At 35.5% G+C, this 21,600-nt stretch overlaps 2 protein-coding genes across 2 annotated transcripts; one reads left to right on the forward strand and one right to left on the reverse strand.

The window, feature by feature from the left end:
- Window positions 1-1,600: 1,600 nt before the first annotated feature.
- LOC308270895 (olfactory receptor 4F15-like) lies at window positions 1,601-2,545 on the reverse strand (the record flags this gene model as incomplete). Its single annotated transcript, XM_080707050.1, has 1 exon — window positions 1,601-2,545. The coding sequence occupies one exon, from the start codon at window positions 2,543-2,545 to the stop codon at window positions 1,601-1,603; it is 945 nt and encodes a 314-aa protein (XP_080563176.1).
- Window positions 2,546-17,681: 15,136 nt separating this feature from the next.
- LOC308271365 (olfactory receptor 4K3-like) lies at window positions 17,682-18,593 on the forward strand (the record flags this gene model as incomplete). Its single annotated transcript, XM_080707663.1, has 1 exon — window positions 17,682-18,593. One exon carries the CDS (start codon window positions 17,682-17,684, stop codon window positions 18,591-18,593), a length of 912 nt encoding a protein of 303 aa, XP_080563789.1.
- Window positions 18,594-21,600: the final 3,007 nt, after the last annotated feature.

Here is a 21,600-nt window from a genome sequence, read left to right on the forward strand (position 1 = left end):
TTTTTTGGTGGTATTGAGGTTCCTGGAAACCCTTTTACCCTGGGCTACACTCCCAAACCTATTTTATATTTTTTATTTGGAAACAGGGTCTGTTAAGCCAGAAAGGCTGGCTTCGAACCTGCGCGATCCTCCTGTCTCTGCTTCCTAAGCGCGGGGATTACAAGCCTGCACCACCATGCCCAGTGAATCATTTTTATTTTTAAATATGAAAAAGGAGATACTATCAAAGATATTTTATTATGCACAATTCCAGACTATAAAATGAGCAATACAATGTGAAAGTTATAGAAGGGCAAATCTTATTTCAATATATGAATATGATGTCAAAACAAAAGCTTTCCAAAAGGTACTGTGTTAATCTGAGTGCTGGTCAATTTCCCAGCCTGGGAGTCATAAACAGAGACTTTGTGGTTGTAAATAAAGTGGTGTTTATTCCTTCTTTGTTTCAATTGTTGAGTGAGATTGCATTGTTGAGGGGTCCTCTCTTTATATTTCTTCAATCCTAACCTAGATTTGCTTCATTGGTAGAATGGTACTCCTGAATTCATAAACTTATATCTCGGTACATATTTAAAGGGCATAAAGTCAAGACTGAAAGATTATGTTCTTTTAGTGAACATAAATCAATATGGTACTCAAAAACTATTATTTTTCAGCTTTATTGACTTGTTTGTTTGTATATGTGAATATTAAAATACTTATTTAATAAGATAAATTTATTTCAATTTATGTAATTGATTACATTTATTAATATAAGTAATTGGATTAGGGAAAGAAAAGAATTAACCCAGAATGTGAAGCTTACTAAAAAATAACTGTAATGAGAAATGTCATCTTTTCTTTTGTGGTACTGGGGATGGAACCCAGGGGCATTCTACCTCTGAGCTACACATCCAGCTCTATTTTTTATTTTGAAAGAGGGTCTCACTGAGTTGCAAAGGGCCTCACTAAGTAGTAGCTGAGGCTTTCTGTGAACCATGATACTACAGTCTCAGCCTCCTGAATGCTGGGATTACAAGCGTGTGCCACCATACCTGGTTTCGTCATCTTCTTTAGGTAAGATTATTTTGAATTCAAAGAGAGAGGGAAATATAAACTTATACCAGTAGCTTTTCAAATATGCATTTTAAATTGTAATTCATAGGAGATTTTACTTTTTCTATTAATTGAGCAAAATAAAGCACACAAAAAGTGATTTGAAACTCTTAAACTATGTAAAGTTGTGCATGTATTAACAATTAAACATAAAACCACATTAAAAATAAACTATACAAGGTTTCTTTTTTTCTTTTTCTTTTTTTGCTGCACTGGGGATGGGAACTAGGGGTACTCTACTTCTGAGCCTCATTTTTAATTTTGAAACAAGTTCCCACTAAATTGCTGAGGGCCTCATTTAGTTGTTGAGGCTGGTCTCAAACCTGCAGTCCTTCTGTCTCAGCCTCTCAAGTACTGGGATTAATGAAGTATACAACCATACTCAGCTTATGCAAAGTTTTTGAATTGTTGAATAAAGAAAAACAAGTTGTCTCTAGACAGAAGAGTCTGTTAAATATTTATCTTTAAAATACAGTTTGTAGAAAGTATGACTCTTATAAGTTATTCAGGAGCTTTTCCTTGGACTCAGGAGCTGACTGACCAGTCGCCTCATTGCCAGCTTCATGTCTTTGTTCCTCAGTGTATAAATGGCAGGATTAAGGATGGGTGTAATCATAAAGTCCAAAATAGCAAGAAATTTGTCCACTGATACAGTGGGAAATGTCCACATATATACAAATATGCATGGGCCAAAGAACAAAACTACCACAGAGATGTGCGCTGAAAGGGTAGAGAGGGCCTTGGACAAAGCTCCTGAAGAGCGTTTCCACACGGTGAACAGGATGACGGCATAGGAGACCATCAGTAAGAAGAAGGTGCCGGTGGAAATGAACCCACTGTTGGCAGTTACCATGAACTCCATGCTGTAGGTGTCTGAGCAGGCCAGTTTGATAAATTGAGGAAGATCACAGTAAAAGCTATTTATCTCATTAGGACCACAAAAGGGCAAATGAACAACAAAAGCTAACTGGGCCACTGAGTGGATGAGACCAATGACCCAAGCCCCAGCCAGGAGCAAGGCACACGTCCGTGGGCTCATGATGGTCAGGTAGTGAAGAGGCTTGCAAATGGCCACATACCTGTCCAAGGCCATGGCTATGAGCAGCACCATCTCAGATCCACCAAGGACATGAAGGACAAAAATCTGGATGACACAGCCCTGGAATGAAATGGTACTGTGTCCAGAGTACAGGTCAGAAATCATTTTAGGAACCGTTAAGGTAGAAAGACATAAGTCAATGAATGAGAGGTTTCCTAAAAAGAAGTACATAGGAGAATGTAAATGAGGGTCCAAGGCCACTGTGAACATAACAAGGATGTTTCCCAGAACAATTGTTATATAAAACACAGCAGAGAAGGCAAGGAGGAAATGCTGTATTGTTCTAGATGTAGAAAGTCCCAGAAACACAAACTCAGACACCTCAGTGTAATTTGATTCATATGTTGACATTGTCTGTTATACCCTAAGAGACCAAAAAAAATTACAAAAATAATCTTTAGAGAACAAATATCAAAAGAAACATCCAAATTGTTTTCCATTTCTGAATAAAAACAAATATTATCTCACAACCATAATCTGTTTTGAAAATTCACATGTTTATTTACTTAACTAATATTCCTAATAATCTACTATATTTCAGGAACTATATTAATTTCTGAGGTAAAATCCTGATCCTGATTTCTGGTGAAGCTAAATAAATGTCACAAATCTCTATATTCTGGTAATTGGGAAATTCTGGTAATAAGGAAAAGAACAGAGTATTATGAGAACAATAATTTACCATAGTGGTAAATTAAAGAATCTGCTAATGGGGAGTTGCTATTGAAGAGTAAGTAGAATAATCCAGACTTTGGAAGATACTCATTCATAGACACTGAGACAGGCAGGGCAATAGGCCAAGAAGATGAATGATGGAGATCAGGCAGGGGTGAGTGGCCAGACATAAGATCTTGTATACATTAGAGGAATTTTGACTTTTACACTAAGAAATATGAAGCAATGAAAGGATTATAAACAGTAGCCTGATTATATTTCTGCTTTCAAATGGTGACAGTGTAAAGAATGGGATGAAAAGGCTGAAGAGAACCTGGAGTAACCTATCAGACACAGCAGAAGAACCACGTCACATCAGGTGGACAGGAAAAGTGGTTCAGCCAAAGGTGGTAGCACAACTCAGACTGGGAAAACTATAGACTTTGTTTCTCAACAGTAACTCTAATGGGTATCAAATGCTTACTTATATGTTAAGAAGAGAAAAAAAAAACCAAAAGGGAATATAGATATGTATAGATAAAAATAAGGTTGGAAAATTCACTTTTAGCATATATCCATATTCACAAATCATTAAGGAAGTAAAAGATAGTATACAATGTATTAAAAGAGAAATTTTATTAGATATGTAGGTCGACATATAAGAAGATAACATATATTGAATACATACACATATTTTATATGAAACTATAAGTATGATAAAACATAAGTATAAATAAAATAGTTGCAACATATTAGGCAGATGACTGATATGTTTAATATAAAATTATTTATTTCATATTGATAAAAAGTATGATAAAGCAATTTAAACTGAGCAAAATATATAAAATTATTGACAATGGTGAAATCTGAAATTAATAATCATATTAGAAGTATAACACCTACTAGAAATATAAATAGGATTGCATGAGGTGCTATGATGTACACAATAAATTGTCAGTCTTTAAAAGTTGGTGACATTATGAATGAAGCTATGAGGACAGAGACACTCTCATATACTGGTTATGAAACTGAAAATTGAAATATTAAAAGTAGATATTGAAGTATAAAATTTTTCTTGAGTTATGAATAAGAATCCCACCTTAAGAAAATTTAGTGTTTTAGCAATAAATGTGTTAAAGTTAAGCTAAAGGGGTACATATTACATGATTGTTTATAAAATTATAAATAACCTAATGCCTATGACAGAGAATTAAAATATGCATAGTATATAGTACTTCAAACAGGGAAAGGCATTTGATCTCATATGTAGAAATAAAAGTCAGTACATGAAAAATATTAAGTACATTTGAATAGAGAGCAAAGGTTACAAGAGAAACCTATGGGAATTCTACTTTTAATAATTTGTCTAAGAAAAGTAATCTAACACCTAAAAGGATGCTTATCATTAATGCTTATCAATACATTGTCAATCTCTGGTTTACATATATGATCAAATGATATATTTACTTAGTTTTTCTTATATAATTTTAACCAATCTTAAAGAAGCCAAATATTATAGGTGATTGTTTCAACCTGTACCGAGTACCATGGCTTCCACTACCACTAGGATGTCCTCCAGGTCCACACAACTGGTTTTCTCATGTTACTCATTTCTGTGCCACCCCACACCATGCCTACACTTATGGCGTACCTTCTCAGCATGAGAACAGCAAGAACTGGTGGGATATCATGAATGCATTAGATTAAGGATGATACAGAAAAATGAATGGAACTGGAGGATATTATGCTAAGTGAGATTAGTCACAAAACAATAAGAAATCTGATACTCTTCCTAATATGCAAAAGCTAGGGAGAAAATAGGTCATAAGAGGAACTCTAGATGAAGAAGGAGATTCTATAGATGAGCAATAAGGCAATCAAACTGATGGGATACGAGGGGGGAAGAGGGAAAATCTTAAATGCACATGATGTACTTTAACAAACATATCAATATCAATCACTAAGCCAAACATGAGAAGGGAAGGTAGGAAATGGGGCGGAAACTGGGTAAGGGCTAATTGGATGATTTGTGTATATATGTTTCCATCATCTTGTATCCCATTAAGATGTATGAATACCATACACGAATAAAAAATAAAAAAAATAATGATTTGAGGGCTAGTGCAACTGTTGAAGTGGGATTCTTATTCCCAGTTCTTGGGAGTCAGAGACAGAAGGAACACAAGCTCCAGGCCAGTCTTGGCAAAATCCTGTTTTCAAGTAAAAAAATTAAAAAGGGCTGGGGGTGTAGTTCAGTGGTAGAACATCCTGGGTTAATGCCCTGTAAAACACACACACACACACACACACACACACACACACACACACACACACACGGAAAAGAATGATTTGAGAACAGCCAGGTTGCAAAGAACTGGGCATGGGCATCTTGAGGGTTATGGACATATTTCCTAAAGGCAATGGTGATACTGGGAGTCCCTGCCTCAAGGCCACTGGATGGAAAATGTTACAGAAAATAACTGGGATAAAGTAGGGCCAGAATGAACTAGAGAGAATACAATTGACAATCACTGAGGTGAATGACAATAGCTATCACTGGTGAAGGACCTGTAGCCAAATCTTTAACTGAAGGTTTGAAAAATGCAATGTATAAATTTAATATAGACATATTATGGAATATAAAACATCACATATATGTATATATCATATATTATATTTGTCACATACACATATGTGTATATTTCAGTTTTAAAAGAAGGAGCCAACAGATTATTTTTTTCTGTATGGTAAAACAAATGGCTGCTTTATTTTTTCTATTTTCTAATTCTTTATTTTCCAAATATTTAAAATGCCTGATAAAAAAGAGTATCTTCCAAGAGAGGGAAATATTGTCATCTGTCAATCAGAATATTATGATTTATAAGAGAGTAAATACAGTAACTCTAAAAGGGAAGATAAATTTGGAAAAATGGGAAGACATGTATATGAAACTCACTACAGGAACAAAAACACTTGCAGTTAGCTGATAAACATATTTTTTTGATGTTTAGCATCATCAGTTATTAAGATTCATTTTTTGCTTTATTAATAAATGGGAAAAGGGAAAATGAAAAACAGATATAGAGTAAAACAATACATGAAACAGAATTTACAGTATTTTTAATGTTTTGAAATAAAAGCTACTTTAGTACATTGCTTAAATATTATAAATTTACAATATTTGTTAAATTTTAAAATGTACAAATATATTTCTATATATTAGTATAAGAGTAAATGTTAAATATAACGTTTATATATTTACATGTATACATTTGTAATAGAATATGAATAAAATGTATAAATCAATATTGAATGTATTAATCAAATTATAGTACATATATAGTATAGAATAATATAAAAAGTTAAAGTAATTTAAATAGTTCTATGTATACAAATCTAGAATATTTTTATTTAACCACAAAACAAGAGAATGTACAATAAAAGCAATAATATAATTTGTGTGAATGTTTAAATTTTAGAAGGCTATTGAATTTAGCTGTGCCTTCCCCACTTACCTGATCCCCCTCCTGAAAAGATGAGACAGGGAGACAGGGAGAGGGAGAGAGGGAGAGAGGGAAAGAAGGAGAGAGAGAGAGAGAGAGAGAGAGAGAGAGAGAGAGAGAGAGAGAGAGAGAGAGAGAGAGAGAGAAGATGCTGGGAAGCAATACTTCCGCTATAGCTGAACCTTTTAAGGAATGTTCCCTCTGATGCTGCATGCCCAGTGCTTCTCACAGCTGCTCTGCTCTAACAATAGCATTTGGTGACCACCTGATGTATGGTGATCAGGTCCCCAAGCCATTTATCATGGGGATTCTACTTTTGAATACTCATGACTTTAAAGAGGAAAAATACTAGAAGTTTTTTATTAAGATTGTAAACAGAAGGCAAAGAAAACTAAATCTAGTGAAGATGACAGCAAAATATTTCCAAAGAAAATTAAACCTTTATATTTTATTATCTATTAATACATTAAATATGGTTTAGACCAATATTGGTGAAAAAAGAGTAGCTACTAACAAATTTACTACATAATCATTATTTATTTATTTATTTATTTATTGCAGTTTAAAGGTTTTCTTTTTCTTTTTTTTTTTGGACTTTCATTGGTGTATTATAGTCTCACAGCATAATGTTGGCAGTGACATATATGTACACGCTCTTGGTGCCCCCTCCCCATTTTCCTCTCTTCCAATACAGAGTACCCAGATTGATGTTGGTATATATTCACATGTATACACATAGTTTATGGTAGTATTTCTATCAATGAAACTGTCTTTCTCCACCCTTACGCTTATGTCTCCTCCCTGGCTCCCTTGAGGTTTCACCTCATCATCTGGATTCTCTAATCCCAATTACTTCTTATCCTGCACATATTCTTTAAAACTTATGACCCTTCAGTTTCTGTGATTGGCTAATCTCATTTAACATAATATTCTCCAGGTCCTTCCATTTTCTTGCAAATGATATAATTTCTTTTTTCTTTATTGCTGAGTAGAATCTTATTGTGTGTATTTCTCATAATTTTGTATTCCATTCATCTGTTGATGGACATCTAGGTTGGTTCAATAGTTTGGCTATTGTGAATTGTGCTGCTATGAATATGGGTCTGCATATATTAATGTAGTTCTCTGGTTTCAACCTCTTTGGAGAGATACCCAGGAGTGGTATGGCTGGATCATATGGTGGATCCATTTTCAGTTTTCTAATCTTCATAGTGGCTGGACTAGTTTGCAATCCCACCTACAATGTAGAAGAGTGCCTATTTCCCCACAGCCCCACAAACATTTATTGTTATTTGACTTCTTTATGATTGCCACTCTTATTGGGGCTAGATGGAATCTCAATATAGTTTTGATTGCATTTACCTGATTGCTAATGATGTTGAACATTTTTATGTATCTATTGGCCATTTGTAAATCCTCTTTTGTGAAATGTTTATTAATTTCAGTTACCCATTTCTTGATTGGGTTGTTTTTGTAGTGTAAAGTTTTTTAAGTTCTTCGTATATTCTAGATATTAGACCTCTTTCAGAGGAATAGATGCTAAAGACCATCTCCCATTCTGTAGGCTTTCTCTCTAGACTCTTGATGATTTCCTTTAATGCACATAAACTTTTTAGTTTGATGTCATGCCACTTGTTAATTCTTGTTTTAATTTCTTGAGCTTTGGGGGTCTTATTGAGGAATTTGCTACCAGTGCTTTTATGTTAGAGTGTTGAACCTATGTCCTCCTCTAACTCTGGTCTAACTTCCAGGTCTTTGATCCATCTCAAGTTGATTTCTGTTCAGGACGAGAGGTAAGGATTTAGTTCCATTATTTTACAAGCGGATAGCCAGTTTTTCCAGTACCATTTATTAAAAAGGCTGTCTTTTTCCCAGCATATCTATTTGGCCTCTTTGTCAAAGATCATTTGACCATAAGTGCATGGCATAAGCATTATTTAACGCACTGCTGGAAGGATATCCCTGCAGCAATCTAGGAAAGTACTATGTCAGTTTTTTTATCTTATCTATGCAATTGACATTCCTAGTTTACCATGATGATATGGGCAAAGATGCCAGTGATCCAGTATTCAAACCCAGTTGTCTTCTGATTTCCAAGCTAGTGGTTAAAGCCATTAGAACACATTGCTTTTTTTGTGCATCATTGCTATAATATATGAGTCTCAGAGCTATTTAGCATTTAACTTTTCTTAGTCTTTTAAGATGTATTTTATTTATTCTTTTTAATAAGTGTGTAAGTTGAAATGCAGCATTTTTCTTTAACAAATGTATAAATAGAGTTTTGACTCATCAACAGTTAATGGCAGAAAAAGAGCAGGAATTCCTGTTTCCAGTCATAAGTTTAGGCTAATGGTGTTTTCGTTCATGGGTTCATAACAGTCATACCAAATGACTAAAATAATGCTTAGGAAAACAATTCAGGAGTTAATTCTTAGCATTTAACAGTATCTTTTATAAGAACTCCATTTTAAACTTTTTAAAACTCCATTTTAACCATTTTTTTTTTTGCAGTACTGGATATTGAATCCAGGGCCATTCTACCTCTAAGACACACCACCAGCCCTACTTTTTATCCTTTATTTTGAAACAGGGTCTCACTAAGTTGTAGAGGGCTTCATTAAGTAGTTGAGGCTGTCTTTGAAACTGTAATCCTCCTGTCTCAGACTCCCAAGTTCTGGGATTATAAGAACATTGCACCACATCTGGATAAATCCACTGTTTTAACAAACTTGATTAATTTTCTTAATTAAATTACTGTTATTATTACTACATTTTAGCTTAAATTCCACACAACATTTAACTTAGAAAGTTTAAAATTAAAGAGAAATTATGTTTTAATTTTAACATACATTTTAAACCCCCAAATACATTTTTATCTAATATCAAGCAAATGGGAAAATGAATATCAACATGATTTTGAAAGGACTGTACTAAAGGAAATTATATGTCTAAAATATTACCTAATAATGAAAAATAAAATTTTATTTTATTTTATTTTTTGTGGTACTGGGATTCCTGGAAATCTTTCTACCTCAAGGCTACACTCCCAGACCTATTTTATACTTTTATTTGGAAACAGGGTCTTTTTTTTTTTTTTTTTTTTTTGGTGGTACTGGGGTTCCTGGAAGCCCTTTTACCTCCGGGCTACACTCCCAGACCTATTTTATATTTTTGAAACAGGGTCTCTTACGCCAGCATGGCTGGCTTCGAACCTGCGCGATCCTCCTGTCTCCACCTCCCAAGCGCGGGGATTACAAGTGTGCGCCACCACGCCCGGCCTGAAAAGTGACATTTTAAAATTTATCTCACCCTGTACAAAAGTAAACTCAAAATGGATTAAAAACCTAGAAACTGACCAGAAACCTTGCAATTACTAGAAGAAAATGGGACCAACTCTCCAAGACATAGGTACTGATAGAGGTTTCCTCAATAAGGAAGTCTACATGTAAGGAAATAAAACAGAGAATTGATAAATGTTTTTAATATGAGGCTCTTTAATATGGCACATTTAAAAGGAGGCAAGCAAAAGTCTGAAGGGAAAGCCAACAAAATGGGAGAAAATCTTTGCCAGGGACTCTTTTGATAGAGAATTGATATCTAAAATGTATAAAGAACTAAAAAAACCTAACACTTGAAAATAATCCAATAAAAATGGGAAATTGAACTGAATAGGCACTTCTCAAAAGAAGATGGTGAACAAATATATAAAAAAGTACTGAACATTATTAGGGAAATGCACATCAAAACTACCATGAAATTCTATTGAGCTCCACTTAACCTGGCAGACATCAAGAATACAAACAGTAAAAATTCTGGTGAGGATGAGAGAAAATAGGAACTCTTATACACTGTTGTTAGATTGTAAATTGATACAATCACTATATAGATCAGTATGGAGGTTCCTCAAAAGACTAGGAATGGAGCCTCCATATGACACCACTCTACCACTCCTTAATATCTTTCCCAAAAAATTAAAGTCAGAATACTATAGTGAAATGTTTATAGCAGCACAATTCACAATAGCTAAATTACATAACCAATCTAGGTGTCTATCAACAGATAAATGGGTAAAGAAAATATTATATATATATATTATATAATTTTACTCACTCATAAAAATGAATAAAATTATGCCATTTGCAGGAAAATGGATAGAACTAGAGAATATATGCTAAGTGAAATAAGTCTGTCTTATAGAACCAAGGATCATGTGCTTTCTCTCAGATGTGGAATCTAGAGAAAATAGGGAAGGACTACTCAAAGAATATCCACTCAAACTTCCTTATATGGCACTATGTAGATCTCTCAAGAGCTGGACTCGATCTTTTCTTAGCCTATTTTTTCTCTGTGTTACTGCATTTGTCTGTCTGTCTGTCTGTCTGTCTGTCTTTAATTTAGCTCACATCATCAGTCTAGAAAAGATCGAGTCCAGTTCTTGAGAGGTCTACATAGTACCATATAAGGAAATTTCTTTTTGTGAAATACTTAAGGCCAAATTCTAGTTCTTATTGAGTTGATATTCTTTGAGCAGTCCTTTGTGACATAACCCTGCATCCTGTAAAAAAAAGTTCAATGTCTTTAGCACCAGAGAAATGCAAATCAAAACAACACTGAGATTCCATCTATGCTAAGTGATATTAGTCTGTCACAAAAAGTAAAAAATTCAATGCTCTCCTTAATATACAAAAGCTAGAGAAAAAAGGGTCATAGGAGGAATGCTAGATGAGGAAGGAGAAACCACAGATGAGCAAATAGGCAACCTAACTAAGGGGGATGGGAGGGAGAAGAGGAACATTCTCTAATGTATATTACATACATCCATAAGCCAAACATGAGAAGGGAGGGGAAGGAATGGAATGAAAATGGAAGAAGGGCTAAATGAGTGAGGTGTGCATGTATGCCTCTATCATCTTGTACTCCATTAAGATGTATGACTACAATGCACCAATAAAAAAATACAAACAATAAATGTTGGCAAGTATTTGGGAAATTAGGAACACATACACTTTTGGTGAGAATGCAACTTAGTACAGCCACTATGAAGATCATTTTGAAGGTTTCTCAGAAGACCACCATATGACCCAGTTATATCACTCTTTGGTATTTTCAAAGAATTGAAATCATAATATTATAGTGATACACAAACATATCCATATTTAAAGCAGCACAAATCACAATAATCAAACTATAGAACCAGCCTAGATGCATGCCCATCAACAGATGAATGGGTAATAAACCTTGTATGTACACACAGTGAAATTTAACTCAGCCACAAAAAATAACAAAATTATGTTATTGAAGGAAATGATGGATCAAGAGAATATTTTGCTAAATAAATTAGTCAGTTTTAGAAAGCAAAGGATTATATGTTGTGGAGCCCAGACGAGGTACAGGATAGCAATAAGGACATGACCTTGCTCATCTTGTGCAGCCACAGATGAGCACTGAGATATATAAGTATGACTAGGCATGTCATCCATGCAGCTACAGATGTGTATATAGTTATAAAAGCATAACTAGGCAAAATACAATAAGCATGTGCATGCTGCATTGGTGTGGATGTGCGGCATTTTGCTCAGAAAGAACCTTATATTAAAAACAGGTCTGTAGAATAAAGCTGCTGTTGTTCTCTTCCTGATGCTGACTCCGTGTGGATTCTTCTCTTGGTATCTCACTGCTGAAACCTCCCCTGCAACCACAGCTTTCCTATGACCTAGGTTTTTTTTTTTTTCCTCATATGTGGAAGGTATAAAGAAATTGGGAAACAAAAGATATTTCAATTGAACGAGGAGAGAGACCAGCAGAATAGTGGAATGGGATTTGGAGAGGGATGTGAGAGGGGAAAGAGGAGACTTGATGAAGGAAAAAGCTCAAACAATTCTATGTACAATCCTGAAGCTATCAATACTAATTTCACTATTTTAAATTGGGAGGGAAAGAGAACAGGGTGGGATCAGAGGGAAATGCACTGGGTGCTTTGTGCATATATGTTTCCATCACACTAAACCTAGATATGATATATGGTTACAATGCACCAATAAAAGTATATTAACAAAAACTTAAAACACAGTCAAAATGTTTTTTTTAACTTTTGTACAAAACAGGAATGTATTTTATTTTATTTTATTTTATTATGGTTCTGGGGTTCCTGGAAGCCCTTCTAACTTAGTGCTACACTCCCAGACCTATTTTTATATTATTTTTTATTTGGAAACAGGGTCTCTTAAAGCCAGTGTGGCTGGCTTCGAACCTGCGCGATCCTCCTGTCTCCCCCTCCCAAGCGTGGGGATTACAAGCATGCACCACCACGCCTGGCAAGGGATGTCTTTTAAATATAGTGTTCTCAATTAGTCCTGATTTTTTCTTAAAGCATCTATAGCATTGAGTGAAAAACATTTAAATATATATTAATTTAAAATAACTTGGATATTAAATTTCCATTCCATATTCTGTACCTTATGAAAAAAACAGGATTCCTCCAAATATATAGGTTAACATATGCACATATAATTGTGTAATCACATAAAAAAGGACTACAGATAAATACTCATTAAATGTAGACAAACTTTTTTGGTGAAAATAATAGGAAAAAATAAATAGAGACAGATTATCATGTTTGTTTCTCAAACTCTAAAGTATTGGAATCTAGAACAATAAAACTGAATATAACAATATTTTCAGGTAAAAAGTCTTTTATTACTGCCTTGTTGTTGGGAAGAATATTAATAATACAGTTTTCTCCCCAGAATATGTCAAACCTAGAACATTGATCTAGCTGGAAGAAAAATAAATGCTTGAGATTTAAAACATTTTTCTCTATTCTCCACTAAAACCCACAGCAATCCAAGGCCATCTGTCCTCTCGTGGGCAGTTTGGCTGCACCAGGCACTAGTTCAGCTCCTACCATATGTCATCCTTTGCCACTCCCAAAGCAGTTGGCTTCTATGAGGAGGAAGAATGGCAGTTCTGAAATAAAGTAGAATTTTTAAATAAAGAATAATCTTTTATTCATTTTTATTTCTTATTGCTGTAATTATATATTATAATGCATTTTAGCAAGATGAAGTTCAGCTGTAGATAAACCTCCAAGTTACAACCCCATGTCTTTTTATTTTTATTTTAAAATTTGGAGCAGGCTTTCACTAAATTGCTGTGACTGGTCTTGAACCTGGGATCCTCCTGTCTCAACCTACCAAGTACTGGATTTATAGGAGTGCACCACCATTCCTGGCTGAAATAAATGTTTACAACTGTGCTCAAACTCCAGCATCCCAAGTTTTATTAGTAGATTCTTCAGGCCTCCCTGTTTCTGACTTTAACAAAGAACACATTGCCAGGTGGTATTCTCAATTCAGAAAAACAGAAATTATAATGTCCCCAAGGAACCTGATGCACGTGGATTGAAAGTTTCCTAACCCAGAGGCTGCTCCTTATGGTAAATATATGCCTCAACATCTCCCCTGAACACTGATCATGGCAGAAAATGGATTGTTTTGCTACAATATGATTTTCTTTCAGACTAGTTAGAATAAGGGCAATGGTTTATTCATGGAAAAAAATCTGGTTAGGTATGGTATCTCTCTGGTAAGATACAATCTCTCTATATTTTTAACTCATTCCTTAATTCCCTTCCATTAGCGCATATAAGACAATTTCACAGTGCTTTTAAAAACCTTTTCTCACTAATTGGGGTAGTTTGGAAGTGCTGTAGAGCTTCCAAAAATATCAATAGGTTCTTCCTTCAGCTACATCTTGGGACTTCTTGGACTCTCTAAAGCGTCACAGTGAATTTTTTTCTAAAGGTCTCAGTTTCCTAGATGCCTTAATTCAGGAAGACTTGTTCTCACAGATCCAAAACCATCTGAATCCACAGTTTTTCTGGATTAAGGGACTCTTCCAGGGACAGATAAGTGGCTGTAGTTAACAAAATTTTCATAAGGACTATTAATGATTTAGATCAGAAAAATAACTGTTATAAAAGAATATCTCAAAAGCTACAACAGTGAGTAGTCACCATGGAAATGGGGTTGTGATTTTGGAATTAACTAAAGGAGTTGAAAGATGATACTACAGAAGGAGAAGGGCCAGAGTCAGGGAACATTTTGTCACACTCCTTCTAAGCTCTGAGTCTCCTAACAGGTTACACTGAGAGTTCAGCTCAGAATAAGGCTCATTTCATGGGGTTGTTATGAAGCTTAAATTAGATAATGTGTCAAAAGGTTCTGGCATTTGAAAAGTATTCAGAGAGGCAAATAAGGAGACATCCATAGAGACTTTGTCTTCACATCACTGAAATTAGCAGCTTTAAAAGAAAACCAAGAATGGCATAATTTTTCTTTTGTTTCCTAAATTGTTACTCTGGTGAATTCTGCTTTTTTAAGCCTTTTGGCTTTATAAATAAATATTTTTGGAATCAAGATTTACTTCAACCACCAAAGGCAGGCTTACAAGTTTTTAATAATGGCATTATTAATAATTCACATTGTTAATATGAATTACATTAGTAATAATACTTTGTCTTGTGTAATTAAACTAAATACTAAAAACTTTTAACACAATGAGAGAAAGCAGGTGTAAGATTGTACTTTTTTGCAATAACTTACATCATTTAGAACCTATTTGCTTTACATCTCAAGTTTCCAAAAGAGTTTATTGCACCTACTAGGAAAATATTTGATGAATTCTTGTTGATTTGAGTAGAAAAATTTTCTTTCCCTTTCTTTCTTTCTTTCTTTCTTTCTTTCTTTCTTTCTTTCTTTCTTTCTTTCTTTCTTTCTTTCTTTTTTTTGGGGGAGGGGAGGATATTAGGGATTGAAACCAGGGACATTCTACCTTAGAGCTACAGCCACAGCTATATATTTATTTTCTGGTTTTGAGAAAGGTCCTTGCTGGGTTGCTTAGAGTCTCAATATGTTGCTGAAACTTGTCTTGAACCTCCTGTCTCAGCTTCCCAAGTACTGGGATTAAGGGTGGACACCACCACACCCAGCTTACATATGGCACTTTGTGATATTTTTCATTGTCATACCTGCTATCTAATAACAGTGATGCATTCAAAGTACAACTAAAATGATATATGACAGTGAGGATAAGCACCAACTATATAAATAGAAACCTTGGAACAGTTAGTGCCAAGAACAAACACAACAGAATTATTCCAGATAAATAAATATTTTTCATACACCTATTAATCATTTATAGTTCTTTTCATGTCAGTTGCTGAGTAGGTTTCCATTGTGTGTGTATCTCATAATTTTGTAATTCATTTTTCTTTTGATAGGTATCTAGGTTGGTTCCATAATTTGACTATTATAAATTATGCTATTTGTATTATTTATTCTGCCATTATAGAATTTTTCTGCCTGCTTTGGTTAAGGAGAGCATAATATATTTGAAAAATCATGACTTCTTAGTCTAAGGTGGATGAGAATGAAGGGGCATACCACCTATGGCAATGTTAGGAATGGAATGATTAACTCTGAAAACATGTAGCCTGAGTGTCAGATCTGAAAGGTCTTCCCTTTTGTAACTCTAATTGTTATTTTGGGTATTTGAAGCACAGTCCCTGTCCCATTTCCACCACAGACTTTGTTTCATTTAGTCCATACAGAGATTCCCAGTTTTGGAATCTGGGAATCTCAGAAGCCATCTTGTTGCAAATGCAAATTTAATTCCAGGTAGTCTGTTGAAAGATCTGGAACCATGTCTAGTAAAATGGGCTTATAAACATATTTTAGAGTTCTATACACAAGTTTAACTCAGGGTTTATTTATTATGTTGAGGCTTATCTTGAGTTTTGAGTAATTTCTTACAGGTTTTATAAACACTGAGATGCATAATAAGAGAATATATCTTCCCAAAGTTCATGATCTATCCTTACTTTATGTCTGAAACATTTATTTATTTTTGTCACAGAATGGTAAACAGCCTCTCCTTGACTGATTTTTATACTTTGTTAAATATCTTTGCTGGTGAAAATATTTAACATTTGACATTTTTATCACAATGAATATTAATATTTCCTTTTTTACTGACTGGTTTACTTATTTATTAATGAAATAATTATTGAATTTCAATAATGTGTTAAACATTCCAATATTTAAAATTATTTATAAAAATTTTTTTAATGCAGGTCTGGGGATGGAACCCAGGTGCATTCAGCCTCCAAGCTACATCCCCTGCCCTATTTTTTATATTTTATTTTGAAACTGGGTCTCACTGAGTTGCAGAGGGACTCACTAAGTAGCTGAGGCTGCCCGCAAACCGTGATCCTCCAGGTCTCAGCCTCCCGAATGCTGGGATTACAAGCGTGCGCCACCATGCCCGGCTAGGACTTATTTTTAAACATATAACCTCTAAACAAAAAAAATGTTCTTTGAAGATATGGCATTTTATTGCAAGTCCACAGAATTGATCTAATTCTTAATTGACACCACACTCTCATAATTTTTCCATGATTACTTTGTGTGTGTTTGTTAACTAAATTATAGTTAATAGTAATTAATAATTTAATGATATAATTTGACCTATGAAAATAGGACATACTGCAACAAGAAAACAATTGATACTGTAGCATTATGCTTCCATGATCAGTTTCATGCCTACCTTTAGCTTCCTCTCACTTAAAGCTACTTACATCTTATAGCCTCTCTTCTTTAGTTCATGTATTCTTTTTTCAGATGCCTACAAAGCATAAAATTATTTTTCTATTGCTTTTCACCTTATAAAAATGATGCTAGCCAGGCATGATGATGTATGCCTGTAATACCAGTACTGTAAAAACTGAGACAAGAAATCTAAGGTTCAAGAAAGTCCTTATTAACCTAGTAAGACCCTGTTTCAAAACAAGAAATAAAAAGGGCTGTGGTTATAGCTTGGAAGTAGAATGCATCTGGGTTAAATCCTTAGCAAACACACACACACACACACACACACACACACACACACACACGTACACACACTGATGAATACATTTTTAATACTTTGTCTTTTATTAATATGTTTTTAATAAGAATCTTCTACATCATCTTATATGGCTGTACCTCATTTACTATGGTTCAGAATAATATTTTATTGTTTTTTCCAATGGGCATTATTATAAATTCCTCCTTCTATACATACATGAGAATTGATTTTGGGGTGTAAATGAGAGCAGACTTGCTGGTCCATAGAATGTGAAAATGTATGAACATTACAAGAAAAGGCCAAATGGTTTTCTAAAGTGATTATAATAATACTCATTTTATTAGTAGCATTTAAAAATCCTTCTGATTTACATACTGTGTATTCAAAGAATCTATTTTCTTCAGATGAAATTAGAACTGAACTAAATGGAAGAAGTAAACCTGTCGGTGGTGTCTGAATTCGTTTTTCTTGGACTTTGTGATTCATGGGAGCTGCAGGTCTTCTTTCTAGTGATATTTTTTTCACTTTATTTGACCACTATTTTAGGCAACCTCTTCATTGTGGTCATAATCATTACTGACCTCCATCTCCACTCTCCTATGTATTTTCTGTTAGCCAATCTCTCATTCATTGACTTTTGCCTTTCTTCAGTCACTACCCCTAAAATGATCACAGACTTCCTCAAGGAAAACAAGACCATCTCCTTTGGAGGATGTATGTGTCAGATTTTCTTTGGACACTTCTTTGGAGGGGGTGAGATGGTACTGCTTGTGTCAATGGCCTACGACCGGTATGTGGCCATCTGCAAGCCGCTCCATTATTCCAGCATCATGAACAGACATATGTGCATTGGGCTAGTGATGACATCATGGATCATTGGCTTTGTACACTCACTGAGCCAGCTAGTTATGATTGTAAAGCTGCCCTTCTGTGGACCCAGGGAATTGGACAGCTTTTTCTGTGATATTCCATTGGTGATTAAGTTAGCCTGCATGGATACCTCTAGTCTAGAAATTTTGATAAATGCTGACAGTGGGGTGCTGGCAACCATCTGCTTCATTCTGTTGATGATCTCTTACTCCCATATTCTATTTACTATCTGCCTTCACTCTAAAAATGGAGCATCAAAGGCCCTCTCCACCTGCACTGCCCACATCACAGTGGTGGTGCTCTTTTTTGGGCCCTGCATCTTCATCTATTTGTGGCCAGTCAGCATCACCTGGGTTGACAAGTTTCTTGCTGTGTTTTATGCAGTCATCACACCTCTCCTAAATCCTGCTATTTACACCTTCAGAAACAAAGAAATTAAAAATGCTATGAAGAGAATACAATGTTAGCATATGGATTTGAGTGGTCTCAATGTCTCACATTTTTAGAATGTTCACCTTAAGGTCCCTAAATTAGCCACACTTGTCCTTTTAATCTGGATTTGGAAGAATTCCCTAGTTCATGATAAAGAAGGCATGTCTATCTTCAGATCAAAGTTTTTTGACAATTCTGTTCAGTTCTGAGTTTATTAATCATTGAATACAAAGTAATTTCCTATGCGATAAATTGTACCAGTCCTTATGATTATGATTTTGGTTGTACTCAGAATGACTTGAAATTAGTAAAATGTTAATGATACCTATTACTATTGGTGCTGCTGCTTCTACCACTATGTTTTGAAATTTTTATTATGTTAAATATTTCCTTGAACAAAGTATTACATAGAGCTTCGCTAAATATGTTTCAACAAGCCAGAGTATTGTTTTATTTGGTTTTATAAATGGATAAATTGGTCTTTCAATGTATTAACATTCTAGCTGACTCATCTAGAAAGACAGCTATTAGGATAGCAATTAAATATTCCTCATGATACTCAGAATAAAACAGATTCATAATAACAATCAGGAGAGAGTGTTGTTCTCTTAATTTAATGTCTTGACCATTTGTGAAACATTGGAATGATTTTAGAAAATTAAAAACACAAAGATGGATAGAGAAACAATCTGAGTGTTTTGTTTCTTCTCTTTCTATGAATGAATGGATTAATGGAATTTACTATCTTTACCAGATAAATGCAGAGGAAAAGTTATGAATGTAAGACTAAAAAGTTTACTTTTAGAATTAATGGTTCATTAATCACTGAAGTGTTCAGATGGACAGAAAGCAAATACATAATGCACAAAGTTCATAAGTTTATCCATTACTACATTTCCTGAGAGGTGCTAAAATTCTTCCTACTCTGCCATCCAAAAATATATATAGTTTTCATTCCTCTATCTGAAGCCTATGGACTGAGTTATGCTTCAAATTTCACAACTTATTTTTTTAGTATTACAGATTGAACCCAGAGGCATTCTACCTCTGAGCTAATCCCCCAATCCAATTTATGATTTATTTGAAACAACAGGGTCTGTCTTTCTAAGTTTCAGAGGTTGGTTTTAGACCTGTGAATGGTCCTGTCTCAGCCTCCCAAATACTGGTAATATAGGAGTTTGCCACTGTGGCGGCTTGGTAATTGATTTCTTTTTTGCGGGTCTGGGGATGGAACCCAGGGGCATTTGACCTCCGAGTTACACATCCTGTTCTATTTTTTATTCTTTATTTTGAAACAGGGTTTCACTGAGTTGCAGAGGGCCTCAATAAGTAGCTTAGGCTGTCAGTGAACTGTGATCCTCCAGTCTCAGCCTCCTGAATATTGCCACCATCCCTGGCTTGTAATTGATTTGTTTCACAACAGTAAATAATTTTTATTTGATCAAATAATCAGAAACAAGAAATTTTACACAACCCACTTACAATTTTGTTTACCACAGATGTTATACAATCCTTCAAATTATATTGTTTAAATGTAATAGATATACTTGAGCAGAAGAGATAAGTGTCTTGAGAAAAACTTTGAAATAATCAGAATATGTAAATAGACATAAGATATTTACAAATATGTAAGCCTAAGAGAGTTTTAGTGGCATACTTCATTGAATTCCTTAGTGGAATTAGTAGACAAAGAAATAATTGGTTATGGTTTTAAAGTATTTCAATTACATTATACCCAAGGCCATCCAAGGCTGTGAATTTGATAAAAAATCAAAGAAATAGTTTAGCTTTATATAATCCCTAAAACTAAAATGATAATTTTTAATATATTTTTATTGGTGCATTGTAGTCAAACATCACAATGGAATACAAGACCTATAAGGTTATCCAAGCACACATCATCCAATTAGCCTTTATCCAATCCCCATCCTATTTCCCCCGCTCTCAATCCCATGGTTGATTTAGTGATTAACTTTGATATATTTGTTTATGTACATCATGTGTTTTAAAGAGATTCCATCTTCCCCATCCCATCCCCTCTGATTGGTCACCTTAATTGCTCCTCCATAGGGCCCTTTCTTCAACTAGATTTCCTCCTATTACCCATTTCTTTCTAGGTTTTGCATATTAGGGAAAGCATCTGATATTTTATTTTCTGTGATATTTCTCTGTGTATGCCGCACCAGCCTTGCCTCATGGCAGGCTCCGATCCCGGCCTTGGAGGCCCCAGCACCAGCCTTGCCTTAAGGCAAGCTCTTATCCCGGCCTCGCTAGCTCCACCTATGGCTTCACCAAATGGCAGGCACCAATCCCAGACTTGCTGACCCCAGCACCGGCCTTTCCGCATGGCAGGCTCTGATCCCAGCCTCGGAGCCCCCAGAACCAGCCTTGCCTCACGGCAGGCCCTAATCCCAGCCCTGCTGGCCCCCGATGCCGGCCTCACCCCTTGGCAGGCTCTGATCCTGACCTTGGAGGCCCCAGCACTGGCCTTGCCTCATGGCAGGCCCTGATCCCGGTCTCGCTGGCCCCAGCACTGGCCTTGCCTCATGGCAGGCAGGCCCCAATCCCAGCCTCACTGACCCCTCTGCAGGCTTTTAATTGATTTTTAAAGACAATATGGTTGTGTAGATTTTTAACATTCCCAATACAGTCAAATACATTACTTTTCTCTCCTCCTCCTCCTCCTCTTCTTTCTCCTCCTCCTTCACCTCCTCCTCCTCGTCCTCCTCCTCCTCCTTGTCCTCCTCCTCCTCCTTGTCCTTGTCCTCCTCCTCCTCCTCCTCCTCGTCCTCCTCCTCCTCCTCCTTCACCTCCTCGTCCTCCTCCTCGTCCTCGTCCTCGTCCTTGTCCTCCTCCTCCTCGTCCTCATCCTCCTCTTAGTCCTTGTCCTCCTCATCTTCCTTGTCCTCGTCCTCGTCTTTGTCCTCATCCTCCTCGTCTTTCTCGTCTTCGTCCTCCTCCTTGTCTCCTCCCCCTCCTCCTCCTCCTCCTCCTCCTCCTCCTCCTCCTCCTCCTTCTTCTTCTTCTTCTTCTTCTTCTTCT

This window comes from Muscardinus avellanarius (assembly GCF_963383645.1).
Source record: "Muscardinus avellanarius genome assembly, chromosome: 12".
NCBI classification, from domain to species: Eukaryota; Metazoa; Chordata; class Mammalia; order Rodentia; family Gliridae; genus Muscardinus; species Muscardinus avellanarius.